Source organism: Ceratotherium simum, chromosome 20 (genome assembly GCF_057802395.1).
Source record: "Ceratotherium simum simum isolate JZ-2026a chromosome 20, ASM5780239v1, whole genome shotgun sequence".
Taxonomy (NCBI): domain Eukaryota; kingdom Metazoa; phylum Chordata; class Mammalia; order Perissodactyla; family Rhinocerotidae; genus Ceratotherium; species Ceratotherium simum.
Window position 1 is genome coordinate 27,745,509 of NC_141919.1, and position 26,512 is coordinate 27,772,020.

The following is a 26,512-nucleotide window of genomic DNA, read 5'->3' on the forward strand; positions in this document are numbered from 1 at the left end:
TATAAAAATCATCCGGACTCGAAAAGTACTGCTGCCTTTCAGTGGGTATAAATAATAAAATTTGGGTGTGAGATAAGAGAACAATTTGAGGCTATTTTGGTATAAAGAACCTTGGGCTAGGAGACCAGATGTCGGGGTCTCCTCCCATTTTTGCCACTACGGTTGCACGACAGTAGGCAATTCCTTTTTCCCTTCTGAGTCTATATCCTGATTTGCAAAGAGGTGATGACACCTCACAACCCAGAGGATGAGAGAACCGTGGCCGCTGAAGGGTGCCTGGGAAGTGAGGAGTCCTCTGCCTGCGTTCGAGATAAAAACCTAGAAAGGCGCTGCATGGACTCCATCCTAGGGTCCAGAACCGACTGTTCCGTGAACTAACTATTCCACCCTCTCCTACCCCTTGAGGTACCCGCCGCTGTTTTATTTTAATAATCATAGTCCCAGTCCTGAGCAATCCTAACCCTGAGTTGGACTTGCAGAGACCACAGAAGACGCCAGAGCAAGCGGAGTCTAAGGTAGCCCTCCCGGCCACTTACAGACAGGGTCTTCCATTTTCAAGGGTCTTTTCAGGCGGATGCTGGCGGGAACCGTCTTCTCAATCAGCTCATCAACACTCTAAAATTAAAAGGCAAGTCCGTGAACACTAAAAGGAGAGGAAAGTGCTTCCGAGTTTAAAAAGTCACTTCTGTGTTTTGCATCTACAAAGGCTTGTGGGAACCTCATTTAAATTGCCTAATTAGGGTTTCTTTTTAAAAAGAAAAGAACAACTTGGAGCAAACCAGAAATCACTCGGAGGAAAAAAAATAATGAAGCGGGGTGGTGAGTCGGCCACTCCTGGTTGGATTTCAGTGGGCAAGCGGAGATAATCGGATAAACCAAGAGGTCCTCCTCTTGCAAAGTTAAGGCTCATCAGCAGGGCGACTTGGGTTGAAAAACACAAGGTTTTGAGGCGCGAAGAGCGAGGGAGGAGAAAGTAAGCGAGTGGGAGAAGGCTGGGGCACAGGGACCGAGCGCGCGAGCTCGCCTCCGCGCCTGGGCCCGGCACCAGGGTGCGGGTCCCAGCCCAAGCGAAGCAGAGCGCCGGGCGGGGGCCGGGAGGCCGCGCCGGCAGAACCCGGGCTGGGCGGGGTGAGGCCCCGGAGAACTGGGTGAAGGGTCCTTACCGCCAGCCCCAGGGCCTGTAGCATCTCCCTCTGGTCTTTGTCCCCGGGGCCGATGTGCCTCTGAGCGAAGTCGTCGTGTCTGGGCAGGAGGCGCTCGAGGAGGCGCGAGGCCCCAGCCCCCTTGCTGTCCCCGCCGCCGCTACTGCTGTCGCGGCCCCGCGGCGCCCAACGCGGCCCCGCGCCTCCAGCCAGGCGGCGGCCGCCACCCCCGACTCCGCAGCCCAGACGCAGCCCCCAGGCCCTGGCGCACGTCTGCATGGTCGCGGGCACCGTCTCCTGCCCCGGCCACGGGGGTCAGCCGTGCTCTCGGCCCCTCTTCTGGTGGCGGTACCCCGGGTGGCGGCTCCCCCTGGCCTTGAGCCCCTTTCCCGCCGGACGACAAACGGGACGGATGGACGGATGCTTCCGAGCAATGAATGGGCTCCGCGCTCAGCCTAGACACGCGCGCAAAGTACTTGCTCCACGCGAGGCACCTGCTCAGCACACTTTAAGCGTCTCCCTGGGGGCGGGCGTTGGGATGGGGCCAGCAAATGCTCAGCCAATGGGAGTGGACAGAGGGGCGAGGGCGGAGTAGACCCCGCCCCCCTTCCCCCTTCTCAGGCCCTCCGGGGAGTGCCGCCGCTCTGGCCCAGAGCCTGCCATCCTCAGTTACTCCTACTCCTTCTCTGGCCTGGCCGGGGCGCTCCATGCGCCCGGTGCCAGAGTCTGGGGCCGCCCTGGCGGGGGATCTGGATGGACAGCCGCGGGCAAGTTGCCTGGGAGACTCAGCTGAGATGGAAGATGATTCTGACGGGGACGCCAGACTCCGAGTTGGTAAGTCTCCGTTCATCAATTTTAGGGAATCTTTCCCTGACATATCTCATGGAAACCAATATGGGCAGATGAGAATTCTTTTACAGTTGAGGATAGTGGGCAAGTTACTCAACCTCTGAGCTTCAGTTTTCTCATCTCACAAAGCTGGATGGGATTTAAAAAGAAGTTATACACTGAGAGCACGGGTATCCAAAACCGTGATCTAGAAACACCTCTCTCTCTTTCTCTTTCTGTGTGTGTGCGCGCGCATACGGAAAAAATGCAAAAGGTATTAAGGTATACGTTTTGCACCATCATCTTAGTTGGAAAATTATTTATACCTGGATATTTTGTAAATCTAAGCTCTCTAGCTATCTCTTGAGATTTTTATCAAGAGAATGAACTTTCAAAATTCCAATTGTCCTTCTAATATGAGGAAGAGAGAAGGACCAAAGTCATCAGAACATTTCTTGTACTTAGACTAGGGTAAAAAAGAACCTCTAGTTTTTCTCTTCCTCTAAGCTTCTTCCTTCAATCATCCTCTGCACACTTTGGGTTCTGTAGCTGACAGACACAGAGACTAGGCAGAGAGGCAGGAAAGTATAAAACAAAGAACGATAGACAAAATGTGTGTCTATGGCAGGCAGGGGCAGGTGGTGAGCTAGAAGGGCTGGTTGAATGTATCTGAACAGTTATTTATCCATTTGGAATGGAAATTACAGCCTTCCTAAAAGTTGGGAGATACCCTCAGTGCTAGATGCCACGGGTCGGGGGGCGAGCAATCTGCATTTATCCCCATTCCTGTCCATGATCTTTCTAAGTATCACAGGGACTGGAAACCAGAGAACCATAATTCCCAGATTCCTTTGGTTCCAGGGTTCTGGATGTTTTCAGTCTCCTGTCAACAAGCTACACTTATATGAGAACTGGAAAATGGAAGAAAAGCAGAAACCATGTTCTTGTTTCTCTGACAGCCCCAGACAGATGGAGGGGTGGCAGCAAACATGGAGTGCTTCCTTACCAGCCACCCACGTTGGTACAGCAAGGCAGCTGTGACCCTCAATGGAAATTTCCTGTGGTTTTCCAACCTAGGAGGCAGCAGGAATTTCTTGCTGTCCTGGACTAGAGCTTCAGTGGTTGACCTGAGGATCATGGTGGTCTACCTACCCTGTCTTTTGTTCTTCCAGTCCTTCCAATGGTTTTTTGTTTGTTTTTTTGTTTTGTTTTCTGGTGAGGAAAATCAGCACTGAGCTAACATCTGTTGCCAATCTTCTTCTTTTTGCTTGAGGAAGACTGTCCCTGAGCTAACATCTGTGCCCATCTTCCTCTATTTTGTTTGTGGGACACTGGCACAGCATGGCTTGATGAGCAGTGCATAGGTCTGCGCCCAGGATCCAAACCTGCAAACCCCAGGCCACCAAAGCAGAGCGCACGAACTTCACCACCATGCCACCAGGCCAGCCCCCTCCCAATGGTTTTATATGCACCTGTTGCTGGCATTTTAATCCTCCTGTGCTTGAAATACTTTGAGTGATTTGTTTGTTTTCCTAAATAAACATTAACAGAGACTGTAACTGAGGCCAAGAGGCTTTAGGAAACTGACCCCCAAAGATAGAAATCTGGGATTAGCTATCTGACCTGGTTCTGTTTGAAGTCAATGATAGCATTATCACTAGTGGAAAACAAGATCATGATAATCTTAGCCATGAAATAGAAGCAGTTACTTAAATTATCAGTGAAAATAAAGTGCCTATTGAAGGCAGGTCTTTGCTAAACCAAATAGTTGCTAGGTTAGACCCTCCTGGTGGGAATGATGCCTACAAGGACTATAGAGAGGGCTAGTGGCTTCTGAATGTCCTAGAGAGTTTATGGAATAAAATGGCAGCTCGGAGAACTATAGAGCTTCAATACTCTAAAAGAATCTCTTAACTTCTATAGCTGCAGGGAGAAGATATTTACAAATCAGACCCAATGTTTGATCCTGCAGATTGCCAAATTATCAAACAAGTTGAATTCACAGCCTTGTTAGGTCTCACATGTGAAAGTTTGGGATTAATTAAAAGCTCTAAGACTTGGAATGGGAACATTTTGGTAGTTTGGGTTGAATTTGATTATTTTGAACCCCAAATCCCACTGAAACCCCCTTGCCAGCTGAAGCAGTCCCTACTCCCCTCTCTGAGATGTTGGCCATCCCTTGCTTGAAGATCCTATAATGGCTTCACTAAAGCATTAACCTTGCAAAGGTGTGCCAATGCTTCTTTACCTCTAGATCCACAACCAGAGTCAGATTTCAGCATACCGGAGGAAAATCAGTAAGATGTATGACAGCAGAGGAGAAGCTTTCACAGGGAAAGAATTGCAAGATATTGCTAATGTATATCATCATTGGAGGATTTCTGTGTAGGAGTGGGTTCTAGACCAAGGAAAAAGGAATATAATATTGAAATTATTGATGTGTTTGTAGCACCAGAGATTCTGGATTCAATGTATTAGCTCAATCAGCCAGGAGTGTTTCCAAGTGTTTGCTGAGTTGGTTGACCAGACTCAAGATGACCTTCATTAAATTAGATTAAGATACTAGAACTTTCTTGGTATAATAGAGAAGAAAGGATCCAAAGCCTTGGTGAAATAGGAATGTTGGAATGGATTTATCATGTGCAACTGACAAGAGATTTTCACATATTGAGGTATATTGGGTAACTATTCGGGTTCAAAACTGATTCGCCTTGAACTAAAAAGTCTGACTTATGGCCTATCAAATATACATTGTACATCTGCTTAACCATTAAAGCAAAGAATGCACTCTCTTAAGGTAAGAATGCATACTTCCCCTCCTACGCCCTATCGGTAATGCCCTATGGCAACGCCCAGATTAGTCCCTTTCTCGACATCAGGGTCATGTTGACTGCTAATTTGCAACTAAATACCTCTTTCAAACTTTGAGGAAAATGTGTCCTGGGTGTGTTTAATGTATGCTCTTAGTTCTAAAAAGATAAATGACTGTACTGAAAACCATGCTTCTCTGAAATACTTTCTAAGGCCTTCCTGGATTATAATCCTCGCTCTGGCTCAAGTAAAACTCACCTTATTTCTCTTATTTACAGAATGGTTATTGGTTATTTTGCGTTGACACGATGTACTCCTCAACCCTTGCAATTAATCGCTCAGGAGGGCACAAAGGACAATCACTTTACCTAAACTTTGAGAAATCCATTGGTAAGAGGAGCAGCAGTGTTCTTGAAAAGTTCTGGACTTCTCTGTCTACACGTGTGAGATGATGATGAAAGATGCCACTGTTGAAATGGGCTCCCCAATTTCAATGGTAATGATGGAGTCTTAGAGTGATAGAAGCCAGTGGCAGCACTAGAAAGCAGAGAAAAGTGGGAAAATTTGCTGTAATGGGCAGTAATGTCTAGGGGTAACTGATCAGGCTTGATCTACAGAGATCTTTGGTGCTCACTAATTAATAAGCACGCTATGAAAATTTTACTTAATCTGGTGAACCAAAATTTTTTTTTAATTTTATTTGTTTATTTTTTCCTCCAAAGCCCCAGTAGACAGTTGTATGTCATAGCTGCACATCCTTCTAGTTGCTGTATGTGGGATGCGGCCTCAGCATGGCCGGAGAAGCAGTGTGTCGGTGCGCGCCCGGGATCCGAACCCAGGCCGCCAGCAGCGGAGCGTGCGCACTTAACCGCTAAGCCACAGGGCCGGCCCATGGTGAACCAAAATTTGATATGTCACCCAAATGGAGAGACGTACTCTCTCAACTACTTCTCTCGCTTTATCCGGTTCATAGACCTAGAGCCTCTCAGATGAATGGCATCTTGAGAAGGAATTCTCGAGAAAAGATCTTAGGACTCTGCTATAAGTATACAATGTAAATCTTCCACCTAAACTCCCCCAAAGATACTTGTGGCCATTTACCAAGTGTGATGATTAATTTTATGTATCAATTTGGCTGGGCCACAATGCCCAGATATGTGGTAAAATATTATTCTGGATGTTTCTGTAAGAATGTTTTTGGATGAGATTAACATTTAAATCAATGGATTTAGAGTAAAGCAGATTGCCCTCCATAAAGTGGGTGGGCCTCATCCAATCAGCTGAAGGCCTGAATAGAACAAAAGGCTGATATGCCATGAGCAAGGCAGAATTCTGCAGCAGACAGCCTTTGGACTCAAACTGCAACATTGGCTCTTACTTGATAGTCTTTGGACTGCCAGCCTCTATAATTGCGTGAGCCAATTCCTTTAAATCCCTTCCAATATATATACATATACTATTGATTCTGTTTCTCTGGAGAAACCTGACTAATAGGCCAAGGAAAGGAAAATACCCAGAATTTGGATGGATTACTAGAACCTGGTTCTAAGAAAATGCTAAACTCTGCAGATTCAAAACAAACAATCTTGGGCGGGCCCCACGGCTTAGTGGTTAAGTGCGCGCGCTCCGCTACTGGCGGCCCGGGTTCGGATCCTGGGCACGCACTGACGCACCGTTTCTCCGGCCATGCTGGGGCCGCATCCCACATACAGCAACTAGAAGGATGTGCAGCTATGACATACAACTATCCACTGGGGCTTTGGGGGAAAAGTAAATAAATAAATAAAATTATTTAAAACAAAACAATGTTGTCCACCAATCACAGTGGAATGTTATGGAAGTTAGATTATAAATGGAGTTTGGGGCTTCTGGTTTCTGTTCTAATAGGAAAAGAGCATGGAAGTCATCACTCTTATCCTTACAAGAAAAACCTGGACAAACTGAAAATCAATGACTTTTGGACACATCTGAAAACCAGCATTGCAGGGCAAAATGCCACCCTGAAATCTGATGAGACAGACTCATCCAAAGAGACACAACAGGGCCGGCCAGGTGGCTTAGCAGTTAAGTGCGCGCGCTCCGCTGCTGGTGGCCCGGGGTTCGGATCCCGGGTGCACACTGACGTACTGCTTCTCTGGCCATGCTGAGGCCGTGTCCCACATACAGCAACTAGAAGGATGTGCAACTATGACATACAACTATCTACTGGGGCTTTGGGGGGAAAAATAAATAAATAAAATTATTTTAAAAAAAAAACTCTTTAAAAAAAAACCAAAAAACAAAAAACAAAACAAAGAGACACAAGATCTGCTTACCTGGAGCAGAAGCCACTGGGGCTATAAACTGGTAGGAACATGTAATTGTAATTATGATGAATTTCTGGATGCTGAGAGGGGACTAATTTGAGAGGCAGAAACTCCTGAGGACTACAGTTTTAGTGGGGCTCCCACACTTTCATGGGCTTTACCTCCAGGAGCCCCACCAAAGTTAGGGTGAAGATCCAAGAAATATCCCCTTACAGCCCTGGTATGGGAAGGGGAAGAGTAATCAGAGCCTTCTTCATAACAAATACCTACTCTCCAAAGGAAAGGACTTGACCAGAGCTTTATCCCAGCTGGGGAAGGGAATTCCTCCCACTCCAGCCCCCTCCAGCCTTCTTGTCTCACATGATGGAAAAACAATAGTCGACAGGGTTTAGTGCTTCAAGGAAATAGATTGGGAACCCTGCAGCCAAGGAAGGGAGTATGGGTCAGGGGTGGGGCTGAGAAAGCTACAACACTGGAGAAACACTTGGAACTTAACAACCCAAGACACAGGCCCACAAAAACACTAATATTTAATTGGAACTTTAGAGAACACTTCCCCTCGCCACAACACACCACCACATAAACAGGGCTCCAATAAAAACAACTAAAAGAGCTGCAAGACACAGATTCACTCTGAGAAAGACTATGTAGGGAATCCCAAAAGCAACAAGGGAGACAAAAACGAGGACACTAGAGGAATTTGAAGCCTCTGTCACCCTTAGCTACAGCAAACATTAAACACAGCCCAACCCTAGCCAAATTAACATAAAACCTCACACTAAAGCCCTATCTATGTACCTCAGTTCCTATTAGCCAATACTTCACGTTGGGCTTTCAACCAAAAAATTAAAAGTAATGCAAAAAGTCAAGGAAAAAACACAGTCTGAAGAGACAAATCATCAGAATCAAAATCACATATTATACAGATGTTGGAATGATCAGACAAGGAATTTAAAATAACAATGATTAACATGTTAAAAGCTCTAAAAGAGGGGGCTGGCCCAGTGGCACAGCGGTTAAGTGCGCGTGCTCTGCTTCGGCAGCCCAGGGTTCGCGGGTTCGTTCCCCAGGCGCACACCAATGCACCGCTTGTCAAGCCATGCTGTGGCAGTTTCCCATATAAAGTCGAGGAAGATGGGCATGGATGTTAGCCCAGGGCCAGTCTTCCTCAGCAACAAAGAGGATGATTGGCATCGGATGTCAGCTCAGGGCTGATCTTCTTCACACACACACACAAAAAAAACTCTAATAGAAAGAGTAGACAATACATAAGAACAAATGGCCAATGTAAGCAGAGAGATGGAAACCCCAAGAAAAAATGAAAAGGAAATGACAGAAATCAAAACAGTCTAACAGAAATGAAAGATGCCTTCTAAGTGATCATGAGTAGACTTGACAGACCTGAGGAAAGAATTAGTGAGCCTGAACATAGGTCAATAGAACTTTCCCAAATTGAAATGCAAAAGAAGAAAATAGAATGGAAAAAAAAAAACAGACCAGAACATCCAAAAACTGTAGGACAATTTTAAAAGGTGCAATATATGCATAATTGGAATTCCAGAAGGAGAAAAAAGAGATAAAGGAGCAGAAGAGATCTTTGAAGTAATAATAACTGAAAACTTTCAAAAATTAAAATAGACATCAAAAACTATAGATCCAGGAAGATCAGAGAACACTAAGGAAGAGAAATACAACAATATCACTTAGGCATATGGTATTCAAACGGCAGAAAACCAAAGACAAAGAGAAAATCTTTGAAAAAGCCAACGGAAAAAATATCTTACCTATAGAGGGATAAGGATAAGAATTATAGATTTCTTGTAAAAAAGTATGCAAGTAAGAAGAGAATGGAGTGAAATATTTAAATTATTAAAAGAAAAAACCACCAGCCTACAAGTCTATACAGTAAAATTACCCTTCAAAATTAAAGGAGAAATAAAGACTTTCTCAGACAAAAATTGAAGGAATTTATAGCCAGCAGACATTATCTATGTTTTTGCTTTTTCCATTGTTCCTTCTTCCTTCCTGATGTTCCAAGAGTGTTTCTTTTTGTTTAGGGAACTTCCTTCAGTCGTTTTTTTAAAGGGCTGGCATCTAATTCTCTTAGTTTTCTTTCATCTGAGAATGATTTCCCCTTCATTCCTAAAAGATATTTTCACAAGACATAGGATTCTGAGTCAACACTTATTTTCTTTCAGCACTTGAAAAATGTGTGCTACTTCTTTCTGGCCTCCGTGGTTTCTGATGAGAAATCTGTTATCATTCAGATGGTTTTTTCCTATAGATAAGACGTCATTTCTCTTTTGCTTCTTCTGGCGTTTTTCTTTGTCTTTGGTAGTCAACAGTTTGACTATTACATGTCTTGGCATGGATTTCTTTGCGTTTATATTATTTGAGGTTTTCTCAGCATCTTAGTCAGCTTGGGCTGCCATAATGAAATACCATAGACTGGGTAGAAACAACAGAAACTTATTTCTCACAGTTCTGGAGGCTAGAAAGCCCAAGATCAAGGTGTCTGCCAATTCGGTTCCTGGTGAGGGCTCTCTTGCTGGCTTGCAGCTGGATGCCTTCCTGCTATGTCCTCACAAGACCTTTCCTTGATGTGTGCATAACAGCAGAGAGTGAGAGACAGAGATCTTCCTCTTCTTATAAAGCCACCAATCTTATCAGATTAGCACTGCACCCTTATGACCTCATTTAACCTTAATTACCTCCTAAAAGCCCTAACCCCAAATACAATCACATTGGGGTTAGATCTTCAACATATGAATCTGGGGTGGGGAGCACAATTCAGTGCATAGCACTCAGCTTCTTAAAGATGTAGCTTTGTATTTTTTGTCAAATTTGAGAAATTTTCATACATTGTTCCTTTCTTCAGCCCTTCCTTCTTTTTCTTCTCACCTTCCGGGACTTCAGTGACATGAATGTTGGATCTTGTGTTATAGTCTCACAAGTCCCTGAGGTTCTGTTAATTTTTTTTTTTTTCCTGTTTGCTCTCCATTGTTCAGATTGGGTAATTGTTACTTTCAAGTCCACTGATTCTTTCTTCTGTCCTTTCCATTCTGTGGTCAAGCCCAGCCTTCGATTTATTATCTATTTGTTGCATTTTTCAGTTCTAAAATATCCATTCAGTTCCTCTTTATATCTCTCATCAAGTTGACAATTTTCTTCATTCTTGATATAGCGAGTAATTTTGCATTGTATCTAGGCTATTTTGTTCCTATTTATTTATTTATTTTGTGAGGAAGATCAGCCCTGAGCTAACATCCATGCCAATCCTCCTCTTTTTGCTGAGGAAGACCAGCCCTGATCTAACATCTATTGCCAATCCTCCTCCTTTTTTTCCCTTTTTCTCCCCAAAGCCCCAGTAGATAGTTGTCTGTCACAGTTGCACATCCTTCTAGTTGCTGTATGTGGGACACCGCTTCAGCATGGCCAGACAAGCAGTGCATTGGTGCGCACCTGGGATCCGAACCTGGGCCGCCAGTAGTGGAGCGCGTGCACTTAACCGCTAAGCCACCGGGCCGGCTCCCTATTTTGTTCCTATTTAAATCTTCCATTTTATAAGGCAGTAAAACTGTTTAGGTTCAGAATGCATGTCCTGGCCCACTTTTATGGGCTGTGTTCAAATGTCAATTAGTTTTAAAGCCTTTGCAGTATTGTTCTGGTCTGCCCTACTTGGGTGCTACGCAGAAGCCAATCTAAAACCTAAGCAGTAGTCCACACATAACTATAACAGTTTGCTGTGCTGATTATAGTCAGTTTCATATATGGTCTGCTCAAGGGTCTGTCCAAGACTTCATATAGAGATTTAAAGAATCCCGTTTTCCAGTTCCTTTTTCTCTCTAATTCTCGCCCGGTCTCTAGTTGGGATGGAGTATCATGCTGCCTCTTTGCTGCTCTTCACTTAGTGTAGTGATGCGATGGTCAAAAGTGCACCACCTCATAGTCTCTGCAGTGCCAGGTTAGGGGAGTGCTGCCTCTTCTTGGGTTAGTGCAGGGCGGGAGTGGTGGACAGGGCTCCAGCCCACAGTCTTGGGCAGACCCAGCCATGAGGGGGATGGGTGTGGCTTTTTCATGGTGTTTACTTGGAGTAGGACAGGTATAGTCAAATGGGTTTTGTCCTGTAGGGTCACCCTTTTCCCATTCCTTTGGCTAGTGAAAGCAAGCTTCTCTTGCACTGAGGCCTGGATACACAGGAGGCAAAATAGAAACCTCAAGAAGCTCACTGCTGGGTCATTTTTCAAGTCCCAAAGTGCCTACCCAGGCCACCTTCTTTTCTCCACCCTTCAGAGTCTTCTGATTGGTGCTCTGTGTATTTCAACTGGGGATTTTAGTTGTAACTAGCAGGTGGAATAGGGGAAAGTACATGTATTCCATTTTTCCAGAAGCAGAAGTCTGATTCATATCTCTTTTAACTCTCCTGCTTGATGTGTGCAGAAGACATAATTTTAGAGATTGATAATGAATTATGAAAATTTATTCAGGTAGTGATTCGAATTGGAGTTGCTCTTACTGATTACTAGAGCAGATTAACTTAGCCTCTTGCAACTGATATGTGGCTATTAGTCTGGGAAAACTATTTTTTCTGTATACCAACTAGTGGAGACCACCAGAAGCACTTTCTTCATTTGTCAGCAGAAGCAGTACACCCGCCTGTCTTACGACAGGGCTGTGTCAGCTCTTCAACTCTCTGTCATGCTCTAATCTGCCTTGATTGTCTTCCCTCCAATAGGACATGATTCTTGAAGGATTTGGTGAGCAGAATGTAGCAAGTTAGCTTGATGCCTTGGTAAGATACAAGCCAGAGTGGGAGATAAACCTCATGAAGACTCAGGGATCTACTACCTCAGTAAAGTTCCTAGGGCTCCACTGGGCTTAGTCATGTTGAGCTATCCGCTTCAAAGTGAAACACAATTTTGTGCACCTTAAACCTCCTACCACTAGGAAAGAGGCACAATGCTTGGTGGGCCTCTTTGGATTTTCGAGGCTACGTATGCCACATTTGTGTATACTGCTCCAGCTCATTTACCCATAAGGTTGCCAGTTTTGAGTGGAGCCAAAGAAAGAGGAAATACAAGCTGGTCTAACTCTTGGGATTCATGACCCAGTAAATCCAATAGTGATCTGTCTGTGGCACGTAGGGATGCTATGTGGAGCCTCTGGTAAGCACTAATGGGAGAATCACAGAGTAGACCCATAGGTTTTGAAGCAAGGCCATGCCCTTTTCTGCAATTAAATGCTCTTTTTGAGAAACAGCTCCTGGACTGATACTAGGCCATGAAACTGAACATCTTACAAGAAGTCACTAAGAGATCGTGTGACCTATGATGCCCATCATGAACTGGATGTTACTTGACCCAACAATCTTTAAGGCTGGGCATGCCCAGTAGCACTCCATCAAGTGGAAGTGGTATCCATTCCATCATCCAGTGGAAGATGGGTCAAACTGTCTCTGAAGTCTCCAGTAAGTTGCATGAACAAGTGCTCAGACTCCTGTGGTACCTACTTGTGCTGCATTGCCTCCTCTCCTTCAATCCACATGTATTGTCTTATGGAAGAAAGAATTTAGCCTTGATGTATAGTTAGTTCTTCATGATATCTGACAAAAACCAAAAGGAACTACTATAAAACTATAGTACCACTCAGGGATTGCCTTGAAGGACAGCAGGAAAGAAAAGTCCTCCAAATGGGCAGAACTTGACATAGTTCATCTGGAAAGAGAGATGTCCAGAGATACAGACCTCACTGACTCTGGGATAGTAGCTAACGGCTTGCGGATAATGGGTTGTTGCACAACAAGACTAGATGATCAGTGATAAGGAGAGAGGTATGTGGTTGGACCTCTTAGCATGGCACAGAATGAGAAGATAGTAGCTTTTCGTGTGAACATTTACCAAAGAGCACAAACTACAGATAAGGCTCCCAATAATCAAGTGGACAAGACAACTCATTCTGTGTATGTCAGCCAGAATCATTCCCCAACCACCCCAGTGCTTGGTTAATGAGCTCATGTTGAAAATGGCCATGGAGTTAAATATGGGCTTCACAATATGGGATTATCCTCATTCCACAGTCTTTGGCTCTGTGGGTTTAGAAAACTTAGTTCTGGGCCGGCCCCATGGCTTAGCGGTTAAGTGCGCGCACTCTGCTGCTGGCGGCCCGGGTTCGGATCCCAGGCGCGCACCAATGCACCGCTTCTCCGGCCATGCTGAGGCCGAGTCCCATATACAGCAACTAGAAGGATGTGGAACTATGACATACAACTATCTACTGGGACTTTGGGGGAAAAAATAAATAAAGTTTTTTAAAAAAAAAAGAAAACTTAGTTCTAAAGAAAGGAATGCTTGGGCCGGCCCCATGGCTTAGCGGTTTAGTGCATGCGCTCCGCTGCTGGCGGCCCAGGTTTGGATCCCGGGCGCGCACCGACGCACCGCTTGTCCGGCCATGCTGAGGCCGCGTCCCACATACAGCAACTAGAAGGATGTGCAGCTATGACATACAACTATCTACTGGGGCTTTGGGGGGGAAAAAATAAATAAATAAATAAATAAATAAAAGAAAGGAATGCTTCTTCCAGGAAATACAATGATCCCATTGAACTGGAAGTTAAGACTGCCACTTGGATATCTGGGGCTTTTCATGCTACTGAATCCACAAGCAAAGAAAAGGATTACTATACCAGCTGGGGCAACTGATGGTAACTATAAATGAAAAATAGGTTTATTGCTTCACATTGGGAATAAGGAGGAGTATATCTAGAATTCAGGGTATTTTCTAAAGCACCTCTTCGTACTTCCATGTCCGGTGGCTAAAATGTAATGAAAAATAATAGTAACCCAATAGAAACAGGGCCAGTAGAGCTCAGACCCTTCAGAAATGGAGGTTTGGGTCATCCCACTACTGGTAGAGAGCAATGAACAGCTAAGGCGCTGGCTGAGGAAACAGAAAACAGGGTATAGGTAGTGGATGAAGGAGGTTATAAATACATGTTATAATCTGATGACCAGTTGCAGAAAAAGGATGAAGTTCCTATGCATGCTTTTCCATGTTTTGTTGTGTATATACTTTATTTATCAATGTATTTCTTTTTTCCCTTTCCCCTTTCTGTATTTTATATAAGGTATGTTGGTAGTAATGTTATAAATTAATCCAGTGTGTACAGATTATCAAAGGGGGATTATGACTGAACTAGAAATATCATTTAGAAATACTATAGTGACTGATAAGACTTTGGTTGGGTGAGTATGTTTTCCTTTATATAAGGGATAGTTGCATTAAATTAGGAGCAAGCATGCTATTTTTGCTATTATTGTTTGTAAACTTAAATATAGATAGAAAGCTCTGTATGGTTGCTGAATAACCAAAGAGATAGACTGTGCTTTTTTCTTTTCTTTTCTTTTCTTTTTTTTTAATCCAAGATGCATTCCCGTTCCCTTCTATGATCTTCTCTGTATCACAAATGGATATAGAATCTTGGAACTAAATTTCTCAGAACCCATTGCCTAAAGGATCCTTGATGCAATTTATCATCAGCCACGAGATACACTCATGCAACATTTGTAAGGCAGAAGACAGGCAGAAGCCATTTCTTCCTCTGGCAGAGTGGGCAGGTATGTGGGATAAGGCAGATGGGAAGTGTTGTGATGACCACAGGCATTCCACTGTTAGTCAGTTGCCTCTGTGCAACAAAACAGCAATGACATTTGGTGGCTACTTCCCATAATTTCCTGACCTGCATGGCAGCCACGACTTAACTGATTTGCAGGACCACAGGAACAGTGCAAACCTGGAAGCCAGTGGCAGCTTCTCCTGACTTCCTCTTCTTCATTGTTTCCCCCGCCCCCCCAAAGCCCCAGTAGATAGTTGTACGTCATAGTTGCACATCCTTCTAGTTGCTGTATGTGGGACGCGGCCTCAGCATGGCCGGAGAAGCAGTGGGTCGGTGCACGCCCAGGATCCAAACCCGGGCCGCCAGCAGCGGAGTGCGCGCTCACCTAACCACTAAGCCACGGGGCCGGCCCTCCTCTTCTTCACTGTTGCTGTAAACATTTGATTCCCAGTATAACTCTCTCCTTGAAACACCCCGAGTGATTTCTGTTTTCCTGGTTGAACTTGTTGGATACTCTCATGTTAAGCCAGCACACCCGTAGGTCATTACCAGCACACCTATAGGTCACTACAGCCATGATTTGGGGAAGTAATTCCTTGTAGCTGATAGTTTTTGCATAGGTTTCAAAATCCTGTCTGCAAGGCTGGTTTGAACTGTTTGAACTCGAACAGCCCCTGACAGAGAGTCTTTAGGTTGAAATCTTACATATCCAGGAATCTAGAAGAAAGCAGCCTAACTAAGCCTAGAAAAGCCTTAACTATAGAGTTAAGTGACATGAGTTTCTCAGGAAAATGCATATAGTTTTCATTTACCACTATTCCACCTCAGTAGAGATTGTCACTCTTAATGGCTAGAAGAAAATATCTCAATGTTGATCCAAATTGGTCCTCTTTCATGTAGTTGCTTCCTTGAATTCAGCTCTAGCCGATGTGTAAATACGATGTATGTGGAGCATTCCTATGAAACACATAAGTTCAGTCAAGTCTTTTTCAGAAGTGGAATATAACTAAAGATAGTTGTAAGCTAATCAGTTAAATAAAGGAATATTTTGACCAAGAAAGGTGTCCTCGTTGGAGTGGAGAGAATAAGAATTTGTCACAAAGAGTCAACATCATAAAATATTGTAAAACAAATCTAGAAACAAGAAAGGAAGCCCACAATCAACATGTTTATTTATTTAATATTATTTTGGAAAACATAGCCCTTGTATTAAAGCTTGAAACTGCATTAACTAAAGTACTGGAGGTGTGAATGGACTGTGAACAACTACTTATAATATAAATCAAAATAATCAACTGAAGGCAATTTGAACTAATAAGAGTTTCAAGACATCTAATAAGAGTTTCAATATCTTTTCCTTTACATCAGCAATGATCACTTAGAAAATACAATGAGAAAAAAATGCATTCATAATAGCAACATAATGATAAATACTTAGGAACAATCTTAACACTAAATAGTTAAGATTTATGTTATAAAAAATCTCAAATTTTACTGAGACATTAAATATTTTTTTTTAATAATTTTATTTATTTATTTTCCCGGAAAGCCCCAGTAGATAGTTGTATGTCATAGCTGCACGTCCCTCTAGCTGCTGCATGCGGGATGCGGCCTCAGCATGGCCAGAGAAGCAGTGCGTCGGTGCCCGCCCGGGACCCAAACCCAGGCCGCCAGCGGCGGAGCGCGTGCACTCAACCGCCAAGCCATGGGGCCGGCCCTAAATAATATTTTAATAAATATTGAGACATAAGATGATCCTGTAAGGAAAACCTAAATATAGTAAAAATGATCACTTCTGCGCTAAATAATGTATAGATTTAATTGAAGTCTAATAAAAATCTGATAGTAATTTTTGGAACATTACAAAATAGGTCTAAATTTTATCTGAAATAATAAACAAGAATTGTTAGGACTTTTTTTTTTTTTTACCATAAAGAGTAATGAGGATAGAACTTTAAAAATTACAACAATGTGATACACACAACAGTCCTGAGTCAATTCTGGTTCAAAACACTAGCTATGAAAGACAAGACTGTATTACATAGCATTAAAGAATTTTTGTTAATTATCTTAGGTGTGATAATGGTTATGTAGGACAGTGTTCTTATACTTAAAAGATGTGTATGAAGTATTTAGGGAGAGAGCCTATGATGTCTGCAACTTATTTTGACGTAGTACAGAAATTTAGAATATAGCCATATAAAGCAAATATGGCAATTGGTATATAATTGTTGAATCAAGGCAAGGATATAGGCATTCATTCTATATATTATTCTTTTATTTTTCTTTTGTTTGGAAACTTGTTATAATAAAGTAGGAAAAAAAAGCAGTGGGTCACTGGCCTAAGACAAAACAGTCAGATGAATCAAACCAAGATCCCAAGGTCTATCCTACCATGTATAAAAACTTAATACATAAAAAAAGAGGAAGAATTTGGAAAAATGCTCAAGGTAGAGTTTCACTCACACCAAACTAAATTCCAGATAAATAAAAGAAATATAAAAATATAGCTACACACACACAAAGAATATAGAGAGGAATACTTAATCTCTGCTAGGAGAAAGGCTTTGTATACGTTAAAATGACAAAAGTAAATAGCTATGTAATATTAATAACTCACAGCTATGTGATATTCTAACATATAACATAATTCATTTAGCCATTTTCCTGTCTGTAGATACGCGTCTATCTCCCAAATCCTTCAGCTCCAGCTTTCTTGCTTTGCACTTGCTGTTCTCTCTGCCTGGAATATTCTTCCCCTTATATGGCTTGTTCCCTCAGTTCGTTCAGCGTAAATGTCACATGATTGAAGACACCTGTCCTTGCCACCCGATCTAAAATAACACTAAAACAAGTCACACTGTATCTCCCTTCTTGCTTTACCATTCTTCATCACACTCACATGTTTACTTGACATGATTTTATGTTTATTTGTTTTCCAACTGTCTCCCTTACTAGACTGTAAGCTCCATGAGGTCAGGAATAACTGCGTTTTCACTGTTGTATCCCCAAAGCCTAGAACGCTGCCTGGCTCCTAGTATGTGCTCAATATAATACATTAAATTGTATTATTCAATACAAATTCTGGTAATCAACCTAAAGAGAAAAAAACAGGTGCTATGAGAGATAATAATAAGAGAAACCTAATTTAGATAGAGAATGCATGGAAGGCTTTGCTGAGGAAGTGATATTTAAGCTAAAGTGTGAATATCAATCAGATGACAGGTAAGAGGAAAGGCATTTTCTAGGCAGAGGGAACAACATGGGCAAAGGTTCAAAAAGAACAGGAAAGAACAGCCATAAATGAGCAGCTAAAAGACTGATATGCCTGGAGCATAGTGAGGGAAGTGGGGGGAATTTAACCCTGGACTCTTCAATTATAAAGCAGAGATGACAATAGCACCCAGCTCACACAGTTACTGTGAGAAGTAAATGAGACACTGCAGGTAGAGCAGTTGATGAAACTAATTTCTATAATATGAGTGAGACATTCTAAGAAATGCAGGGACTGGCCCGGTGGCGCAAGCGGTTAAGTGCTCGTGCTCCGCTGCGGCGGCCCAGGGTTTGCCAGTTCGGATCCTGGGCATGCACCGACGCACCACTTGTCAAGCCATGTTGTGGCGGTGTCCCATATAAAGTGGAGGAAGATGGGCATGGATGTCAACCCAGGGCCAGTCTTCCTCAGCAAAAAGAGGAGGATTGGCAGATGTTAGCTCAGGGCCAATCTTCCTCACAAAAAAAAAAAAGAGAGAGAGAGAAATGCAGAAGTGATTTTATTTAGCAGTGCTTTGTGTGACTGGGCTAGGGGAAAGGAGTGGGGAAAAAAGTACAGTTTGTCTCTTTTGAGCACTTCGGTGACCACAACCACTTTGTGATTGAGAGGGGAAAGCTTCTTGAAAAACGTGTAATCCCCACAAAAATGGGCCCTTGTCAGCCTAGGCAGAGAAAGGCAGGAGCAAGAACCCAGATCATGGTCACCTGGTACATCCATCTGGGAGCATCCGTGTAGAAACAGAAAAGGAATATACTGCTTGGGTTTGAGGGACTTAGAAAGAAGCATCTGGGAAGGTGCTTTGAAATATTTCTTTCCCTCCTCTTCTCCACTGCATTATACTTTGCTCTCAAATCCACAGATATCACAAAGCAGGATAAATGCAGCATCTTTGACATGCCCAGCACAGAGCTTGGCGTACAATCAACATTCAGTAAACATTCCTCAAGCCCTAAGGATGCTTAGACCTAAACGTTGTATGCTTGGATCCATGTTCAGGATATGCTTTGCAACCAGAACTAAATGACACCCCAGTTTAGCATCTAATATCTTGTTTCAAAGGAAACTGGAACTAGTCGGACTAAAACAAAGAGATTGGCTGTATTACTTTAAGGACTCACTACCCCAAAATCTCTGCCTTTTGGGATATACAGACCTTATTATTTAGGATTATGTTAGGTCATGAGTGACAGAAAACCTGAAATAAGTGGCATATTTATTCTCATCTAAACAAGGTCTAAATACTGGCACTGTGAGGGGCCGGCCCCGTGGCTTAGCGGTTAAGTGCGTGCGCTCCGCTGCCGGCGGCCCGGGTTCGGATCCCGGGTGCGCACCGAGGCACCACTCCTCCAGCCATGCTGAGGCCACATCCCACATACAGCAACTAGAAGGATGTGCAGCTATGACAGACAACTATGTACTGGGGCTTTGGGGGAAAAATAAATAAATAAAATCTTTAAAAAAAAAAAAAAGATTAAGACATACAGTATGTGAATTCTAGATTCCCAGTAAGAGAGCCAAGCATGACTGGCTCCCAGGTGATGCTTTGTTTTCCAAGAGAAGCAGAATTGTCGAGGGATTTAGATGCAAGTTTGGTACCTGACTTTTCTTGGCTAAGAGTGGGGTGGGGGAGCAGGGAACAGAGGAATACCAGTGGCCCCTGTCCAAAAATGTCCCTTCCCACTATACACCAATTATAGATACATTTGTGTTAACCGTTTTCTCCTTTAAAAGCAATTACTGCCATGCCAAGCTTCATTAACAACTCAGTGTGAATTTCTTTAAACAGACAATCCACTCAGCTTTTAGCTGAGGCCCTGCAAGTGTCTAGCTATAGTCCCTGGATTTGCCAAAGGGCAAATTTATGAAGTAGATACATGTCTGCATTTACTATAATTGAAGAAGGAAGGCAGATGCAGAAAGATTACTGTGGCAGTGAGTGGTAGAGAAAATGCATCATCCTTCAGGTCTTTTTCATTGACCAGCACAGCAGTGTGGAAGGACAGAAAGCAAAAGACTGATTGAGTCAAAGCCCAGAAAACCACTAATTCACTCTTAAAAACAGGCAATGTGATGGGGCTGGCCTGGTGGTGCAGCAGTTAAGTTCGCACCTTCCGCCTCGGTTGCCCAGGGTTGGCCGGTTGGGATCCTGGGCACGGACCTACTCACCGCTCATCAAGCCATGCTGAGGCGGCATCCCATATAGAAGAGCTACAACTCTACAACTATGATATACAACTATGTACCGGGGCTTTGGGGAGAAAAAAGTAAAAGAGGAAGATTGGCAATAAATGTTAGCGCAGGGCCAATGTTCCTCAAAGAAAAATTTTTAAAAACAAAAAACAAAAAAATAGGCAATGTGCATACACCATTTGCTTCCAGACCTGGGCTGTTCATGTATATGTAACAGGATTTCAATGTAGGGCTGGCCACCAGCTCATCATAACTGCTTGGCTCTGAATGGCCTCATTCAGATTGTAAATTTCATTGCATAAATAATAAATTTCTTTCTATAGATAAAATAGAAAATAGACTTTTCTTGTTCTATCTCTTCCCTTTGAAATTAATTTTTCTTAATAAAATTTATTTTTTTAAAAACGCAATGTGTTTAATAATGGGAAAAATATCACACAAAGACAGTAGTGCTCTGGGCAAGCAAGGGAGCCACCTCAAGCAAATGACCATTTCCTCTGAGGGCGGGAGCAGAAACTCAGCTCTCTGACCACAGTCCCTGTGGCCGAGTCCCTGCTCTGCCACTTACTGGAAGTGTATGTTGTAGCAGATCTTAACCTTGCTCCACCTCCATTCCTCATTAGTAAAACACAATCATTGTGAGTTATGAATAAATGAAATGTTCATTTCCCTTCCTTTCCTCTTCTTGTACTGCCAAAGTGTTCATCTTCACAAACCTAAATATTTAAAGAGATTGCTATTTTTACTCGCGTGCATCAGAATTTCCTAACTTAGGTAAATCAACATGATGCAATAAGATCAAGACCTCTTTGGTCATTGACTGGGCTGAAATCTCGTCATCCATGCCCACTGGATACAAAATGAAAAAAGCCGTATCATTCAAAAGATCTGAGAATATGATAAATTCGGAGTAATGTCAGGTACAGGATAATGGATGTCAGGGAAACATTGGTAGGCTATTTGGGTATTTTAGTCACTCCCCCACCTCGGCCCTAATACATATCATTATTAAACACCACAGATGGGGAGGCCCAGAGCTGATTTGATGCCAAGTTGCTTAAGCTCTGAATAAGATATAAAGCCTCACTGAACTCCTCCTACACAATCCAGATCAGGGCAGGCCACTCAAGCCCTGGCCTGAACACCAATCCTAGGGGATAGAACCATAAGAAATGAGCCAGCACCAGGGCACCCTTTCATGCAGGTTTCCATAAGGAGCCACTTACACACCTGCCAAAACCCAAGTGGTTCCACCCCATCGAGGGAAAATTAAAAGAACACCAACAACAAACATTACCTAAAAGCACCAGTGCAGCTCCCATAAAATAAACCTTGAAAAAATATCAAAAGGAACTCCAAATTATTAGCTTAAGTAGGATGCCACCACATCTCAGGCAGGCCCTGCCTGCCCCAAGTTTAGAATTGTCCCAGGGCCTGAAAATCCAGGCAGAGCCTGCAGGTACAGGGTGGCTGGTCCCATCTGTGGGGAGAAGGGGCCCAGAAGTTTTAGTTCAGTCAGAACCTTCCTTTCAGTATGGAAGGACATTTTGCAAATAATCTCTTGGTGAAAGGAAATGATCTGAGGGGCTGGGGAACAGTTGAGTCTCTACAATGATTTCAAGGTAAGGGCTTCAGAGAGTGGTCTCGATGGTGTAAATAAAAAGAAAGCAATCACTGCAGTGGTTTTTCTGGCTGAGTTGCTGAATCCCTCTTTCTGAGAATTACACAAGTCAGAACATTATTTGGGAACTTTATTTATTTATTTGTTTTGCTGAGGAAGATTCACCCTGAGCTAACATCTGTGCCAATCCTCCTCTATTTTGTATATGGGTAACCGCCACAGCATGGCCGCCAACGAGTGGTATAGGTCCATGCCCAGGAACTGAACCTGGGCCACCAAAGCGGAGCACAGCAAACTTAACCACTAGGCCACGGGGCCGGCCCTGGGAACTTTATTTTTAATAATAAAAAATAGCTATATAGCAATGAACCTTTATGTTTATATCAAGCAACTAACTCTTTATTCATATGTATTTTATGTCTGCCTTTATAATAACGGAAATTTTTTTTATGATGTGCTTTTCCTAAGTTAAACAGACTTCCTGCCTTTTCTCTTGGTTCTGATGTGAGGCCAGTCCATTCCCCCGTCAATATCCCCCTAGGCAAAACATGAGAGAGGAAAAGGAAAGAAGGTGGAGAATTCTTGGTCCTCATCAGTTTGTGACTCATGTACCTACATGTGGCTGCTACCACACCATTTCCCATCCCTCCTCTTCCTGGGAAGAATAAGGAGGGCAGGATGATGTTTCTGCTATAGGACTCTTTTTATTTTTTAAATTGACGTGAAGTTCACATAACATAAAATTAACCATTTTGAAGAGAAACATTCAGTAGCATTTAGTACATTCACAATGTGTACAAATCCCTCCACCATCTAGTTCTGAAACATTTTCATCACTCCAAAAGAAAAATCTGTAAGCGGTTACTTCTCCTTCCTGCCTCCCCCAGCCCTTGGTAACCAACAATTGACTTTCTGTGCCCATGGGACTCTGCTTGGTCCCCTTTTCCTGACAAAAATCCATTGAGATGTGCTGGCAGTGAAGTTGTCTCTCTGCCTCAGAGAGACACCAGGATGTAAATAACCCCGAGAACATGGTTGAAGTGTAGACCTCTGGGGAGAAATTATTCTGTTTCTTTAATAAGAAAATATAGGTAAAATAATCGAAGTGTCCATCGACAGATAAATGGATAAAGAAAATGTGGTGTGTATATATACAATGGAATATTATTCAGCCATAAAAAAGAAGGATATCCTGCCATTTGCAACAATATGGAAGGACCTTGAGGGGATTATGCTAAGTGAAATAAGTCAGACAGAGAAAGACAGAGAAAGACAAATACTGTATGATCTCATATGTGAGATCTAAAAAAAAAAAAAAACTGAACTCGTACGAAGACAGAAACCAGAGTGGTGGTTGCCAAAGGTGGGGGGTTCGGGGTGGGTAAAATAGGTGAAGGTGGTCAAAAGACACAAACTTCCAGTTATAATGGGGCCGGCCCCATGGCATAGCGGTTAAGTGCGCGTGCTCTGCTGCTGGCAGCCCGGGTTCGGATCCTGGGCGTGCACCGATGCACTGCTTGTCAGGCCATGCTGTGGCAGCATCCCATATAAAGTGGAGGAGGATGGGCACAGATGTTAGCCCAGGGCCAGTCTTCCTCATCAAAAAGAGGTGGATTGGCATGGATGTTAGCTCAGGGCTGATCTTCCTCACACACACACACAATATATATATATATAGGGGGGCCGGCCCCATGGCTTAGCAGTTAAGTGTGCACGCTCTGCTACTGGCGGCCTGGGTTCGGATCCCAGGTGCGCACCGACGCACCGCTTGTCTGGCCATGCTGAGGCCGCGTCCCACATACAGCAACTAGAAGGATGTGCAACTATGACGTATAACTATCTACTGGGGCTTTGGGGAAAAAGAAAGGAGGAGGATTGGCAATAGATGTTAGCTCAGAGCCGGTCTTCCTCAGCAAAACAGAGGAGGATTGGCATGGATGTTAGCTCAAGGCTGATCTTCCTCAGAAAAAAAAAAAAAAAAAAAGTGGGCAGACCCGGACCCTTGTGGCATTTGGTGATACATTCACATGGGTCACCTCTTCTGACATCTGTCTTTCTATGTGGGGTTTCCTGGCCAGTGCTGGCCATGGTGGTGTAATCCAGCGCTCCCCGGTTAGAGTTTTACACCAACAGGTATCACAGAGTCAATTCCAAAGTTCACTCAGTGGCTAGCTTGTGAAAAGAGCAAATAAACCATGGGTGTTCTTTTCTCAAATCCCATTATGTCTACAAAAATGACCTCTGGAATAGCACATTTCAGAACTTCCTTTGGAACCCCTTTTGGAAAGGCAGTGCACTGGAATAGAGACAATGCATCAGAAGATGAACAGCTCATCCATATGTCTGGGGAAGCCAGAGCCCAAACAAATACAGTCCTTGCAAAAAAACAAAGAGGAAAAAGGCTGAGAGTAGAGTGGAAACGAAAACACACACAATGGGCCAGCCCCTGTGGCTTAGCGGTTAAGTGCGTGCACTCTGCTGCTGGCGGCCCGGGTTCGGTTCCCGGGTGCGCACCGACGCGCTGCTGCTTCTCCGGCCATGCTGAGGCCGCGTCCCACGTACAGCGACTGGAAGGATGTGCAGCTATGGCATGCAACTGTCTACTGGGGCTTTGGGGGAAAAATAAATAAATAAAATTATTAAAAAACAAAACAAACAAACACACAAGATGAAAACCTCTAACCTTATCACGCTGGTACTGGCTGGTGGTGGTGGTGGTGGTGCCTCCCAAGAAGGGGCTTGGAGAGCCTGCAAGATGGGTAGGGTCATGGAACCAGTTCACAGTTCAGGGGGTAGCATAAGGATGGGAGTAGAGATTCTTCAGGAGGGTGGAATCTGGAGGTTCAGCTGTTAGCAACAGCCACTGTGGGGAGGGGGAGGATCTTTCACTACCAGCAGCCAGAGCTTGGCCTCAGGCAACCTTTTTCTTTGTCTTTTTCTTTTTTTTAAAGCTGAAGTAGGCAGATGTTCTAGCAAGCAGTAACTCTAAAGAAAGATCCAATGACTTGAATTTGGGGATAAACTCCAATATTGCAAGGAATCGGTGAGGCCTTAGAAACACTGGGGTAATAGAAAGTCTACTTGGAATTTAAAATAATTTGGGTGGCAGGGTCATTGAATGATACAGAGTGCCCATAACTAAAAATACAGGCAAAATCCCAGTTACTAGAACCAGGAAATAAGGTCCAGGTGGATCACTACCCACCCCTACCCCAGGCTAAGCAAGAAACCTAAGCTCCTAAGTATTTCCTCTGTTTAGAGACCAGATTACTGGATTACTCTCAGAGCTGGGGGTAGGTCAAGGCCTGCAGCAGAGGATGAAGTCAAAGAGATTTGGGGTCAGAACCAAGTCAGTCATTGCCAAAGCTATGTGCCCAGCTCAGCCTTGGGCATCGATTCCTGGAGTGTTTTCCAACACCACAAAGCAGTTCTCCAATTCTCAGGTGACACCGACTGGGTGTCCTACAATTTAACTCAATTCTGACACTATCTACCCGGAGATAACATCAGATCCCACAGGTTAAGGGCTCAGTCCCACAAGACTGCCCCCACTTCACATGCCAATTGCAAGTCCAGGTTGTCACCTGTGCTTCTGATTGACTAGCTATAAATAGGAGGTTCCCACCACCCCCTCCTCAGATTTGATGAATTTGCTAGAGTGGCTCACAGAACTCAGAGAAACACTTTTTTATGTTTCCCAGTTTATTATAAAGGGTATTATAAAAGATACAAATGAACACACAGGTGAAAAGGTACATAGGGCAAGGTGCAGAAGGGCCCTGAGTGCAGGAGCTTCTGTTCCCATGAAACTGGGGTGAGCCACCCTCCTTGAACATGGATGTATTCACCAACCCAGAAGCTCATCAAATCTTGTTCAAGACTTTTCATAAAGCTTAATCTGCAGCCCCCCTCTGCCTTCCCCTTGCTGCAGGTCAATGGGTGGGGTTGAAAGTTCCAACTCTAATCACTAGGTCTTTCTAGTGACCAGCCCCATCCTGAGGCTATTGAGGGGCTCCACCCTAAGTCACCTTATCAGCATAAGCTCAGATGTGCTCAAAAGGAACACCTTATGAACAACATAAGATAATCCTATCACTCTGGAACTTCCAAGGATTTTAGGAGCTTTGTGCCAGGAACTGGGGATAAAGACCAAATATACTTCTTATTATACCACAACTCCCCAAGTGGAATCCGAATGGACCATGCCACTGTGGCTTTCTGGCTTCTCGACATCTGAAGCCACATACCTGAAGGTTACTGTAAATATTCAATAAGATTACCTTTCAACCTTGTTTTGAAAAGACGTTAATCTTGTCAATTTGCTGTTTTCCTGTTTAACCTGAGGGGTAACTCAAGGGTCACAAGGATTTATGAGTTTGTTTTACAGAAGAAAGAGGATGCATTCAAGGATCACCAGATAACCAGCCCTCAGTTGCTGTTGACACCAAGAAGTCAGATTGCACCGGGGCTTATCAGGAGTGAAAGAAACACAGATTAGCCCTTTGTTTCTCTGAAACTCCTCCTGCCACACCCTTAGCTCTATAAATCCCCCTGCTTTCTTCTCTTGTTAAAGCAGATTTGAGAGAAGCCATGCTCCTGCCTTCTCATCCTGGCCAATTCGAATAAAACATTCTCCATCTCCAAGCCAAACCAATGTCTCAGTGTTTGGCTTACTGCACATCAGGAACACAAACTTGAGATGAAGAGGTTCAGTATCACAGCCAGTTG

At 43.6% G+C, this 26,512-nt stretch overlaps 1 protein-coding gene and 1 long non-coding RNA gene across 2 annotated transcripts in view; one reads left to right on the plus strand and one right to left on the minus strand.

The window, feature by feature from the left end:
• The window catches only part of GLDC (glycine decarboxylase), a 93,033-nt gene extending 91,410 nt beyond the window's left edge, over positions 1–1,623 (minus strand). Inside the window, exons 1-2 of the mRNA XM_004436810.3 lie at positions 1,164–1,623; positions 537–615 (exon numbers count right to left, since the gene is read on the minus strand). Coding sequence (XP_004436867.1) covers positions 537–615; positions 1,164–1,421 — 337 coding nt within the window. The 5' untranslated portion in view covers positions 1,422–1,623. The remainder of the gene's footprint in view (positions 1–536; positions 616–1,163) is intronic.
• Positions 1,624–1,801: 178 nt separating this feature from the next.
• The window catches only part of LOC147914389 (uncharacterized), a 36,171-nt gene continuing 11,460 nt past the window's right edge, over positions 1,802–26,512 (plus strand). The window contains exons 1-2 of the long non-coding RNA XR_015555436.1: positions 1,802–5,171; positions 13,668–14,700. This is a non-coding gene — a long non-coding RNA (uncharacterized LOC147914389). The remainder of the gene's footprint in view (positions 5,172–13,667; positions 14,701–26,512) is intronic.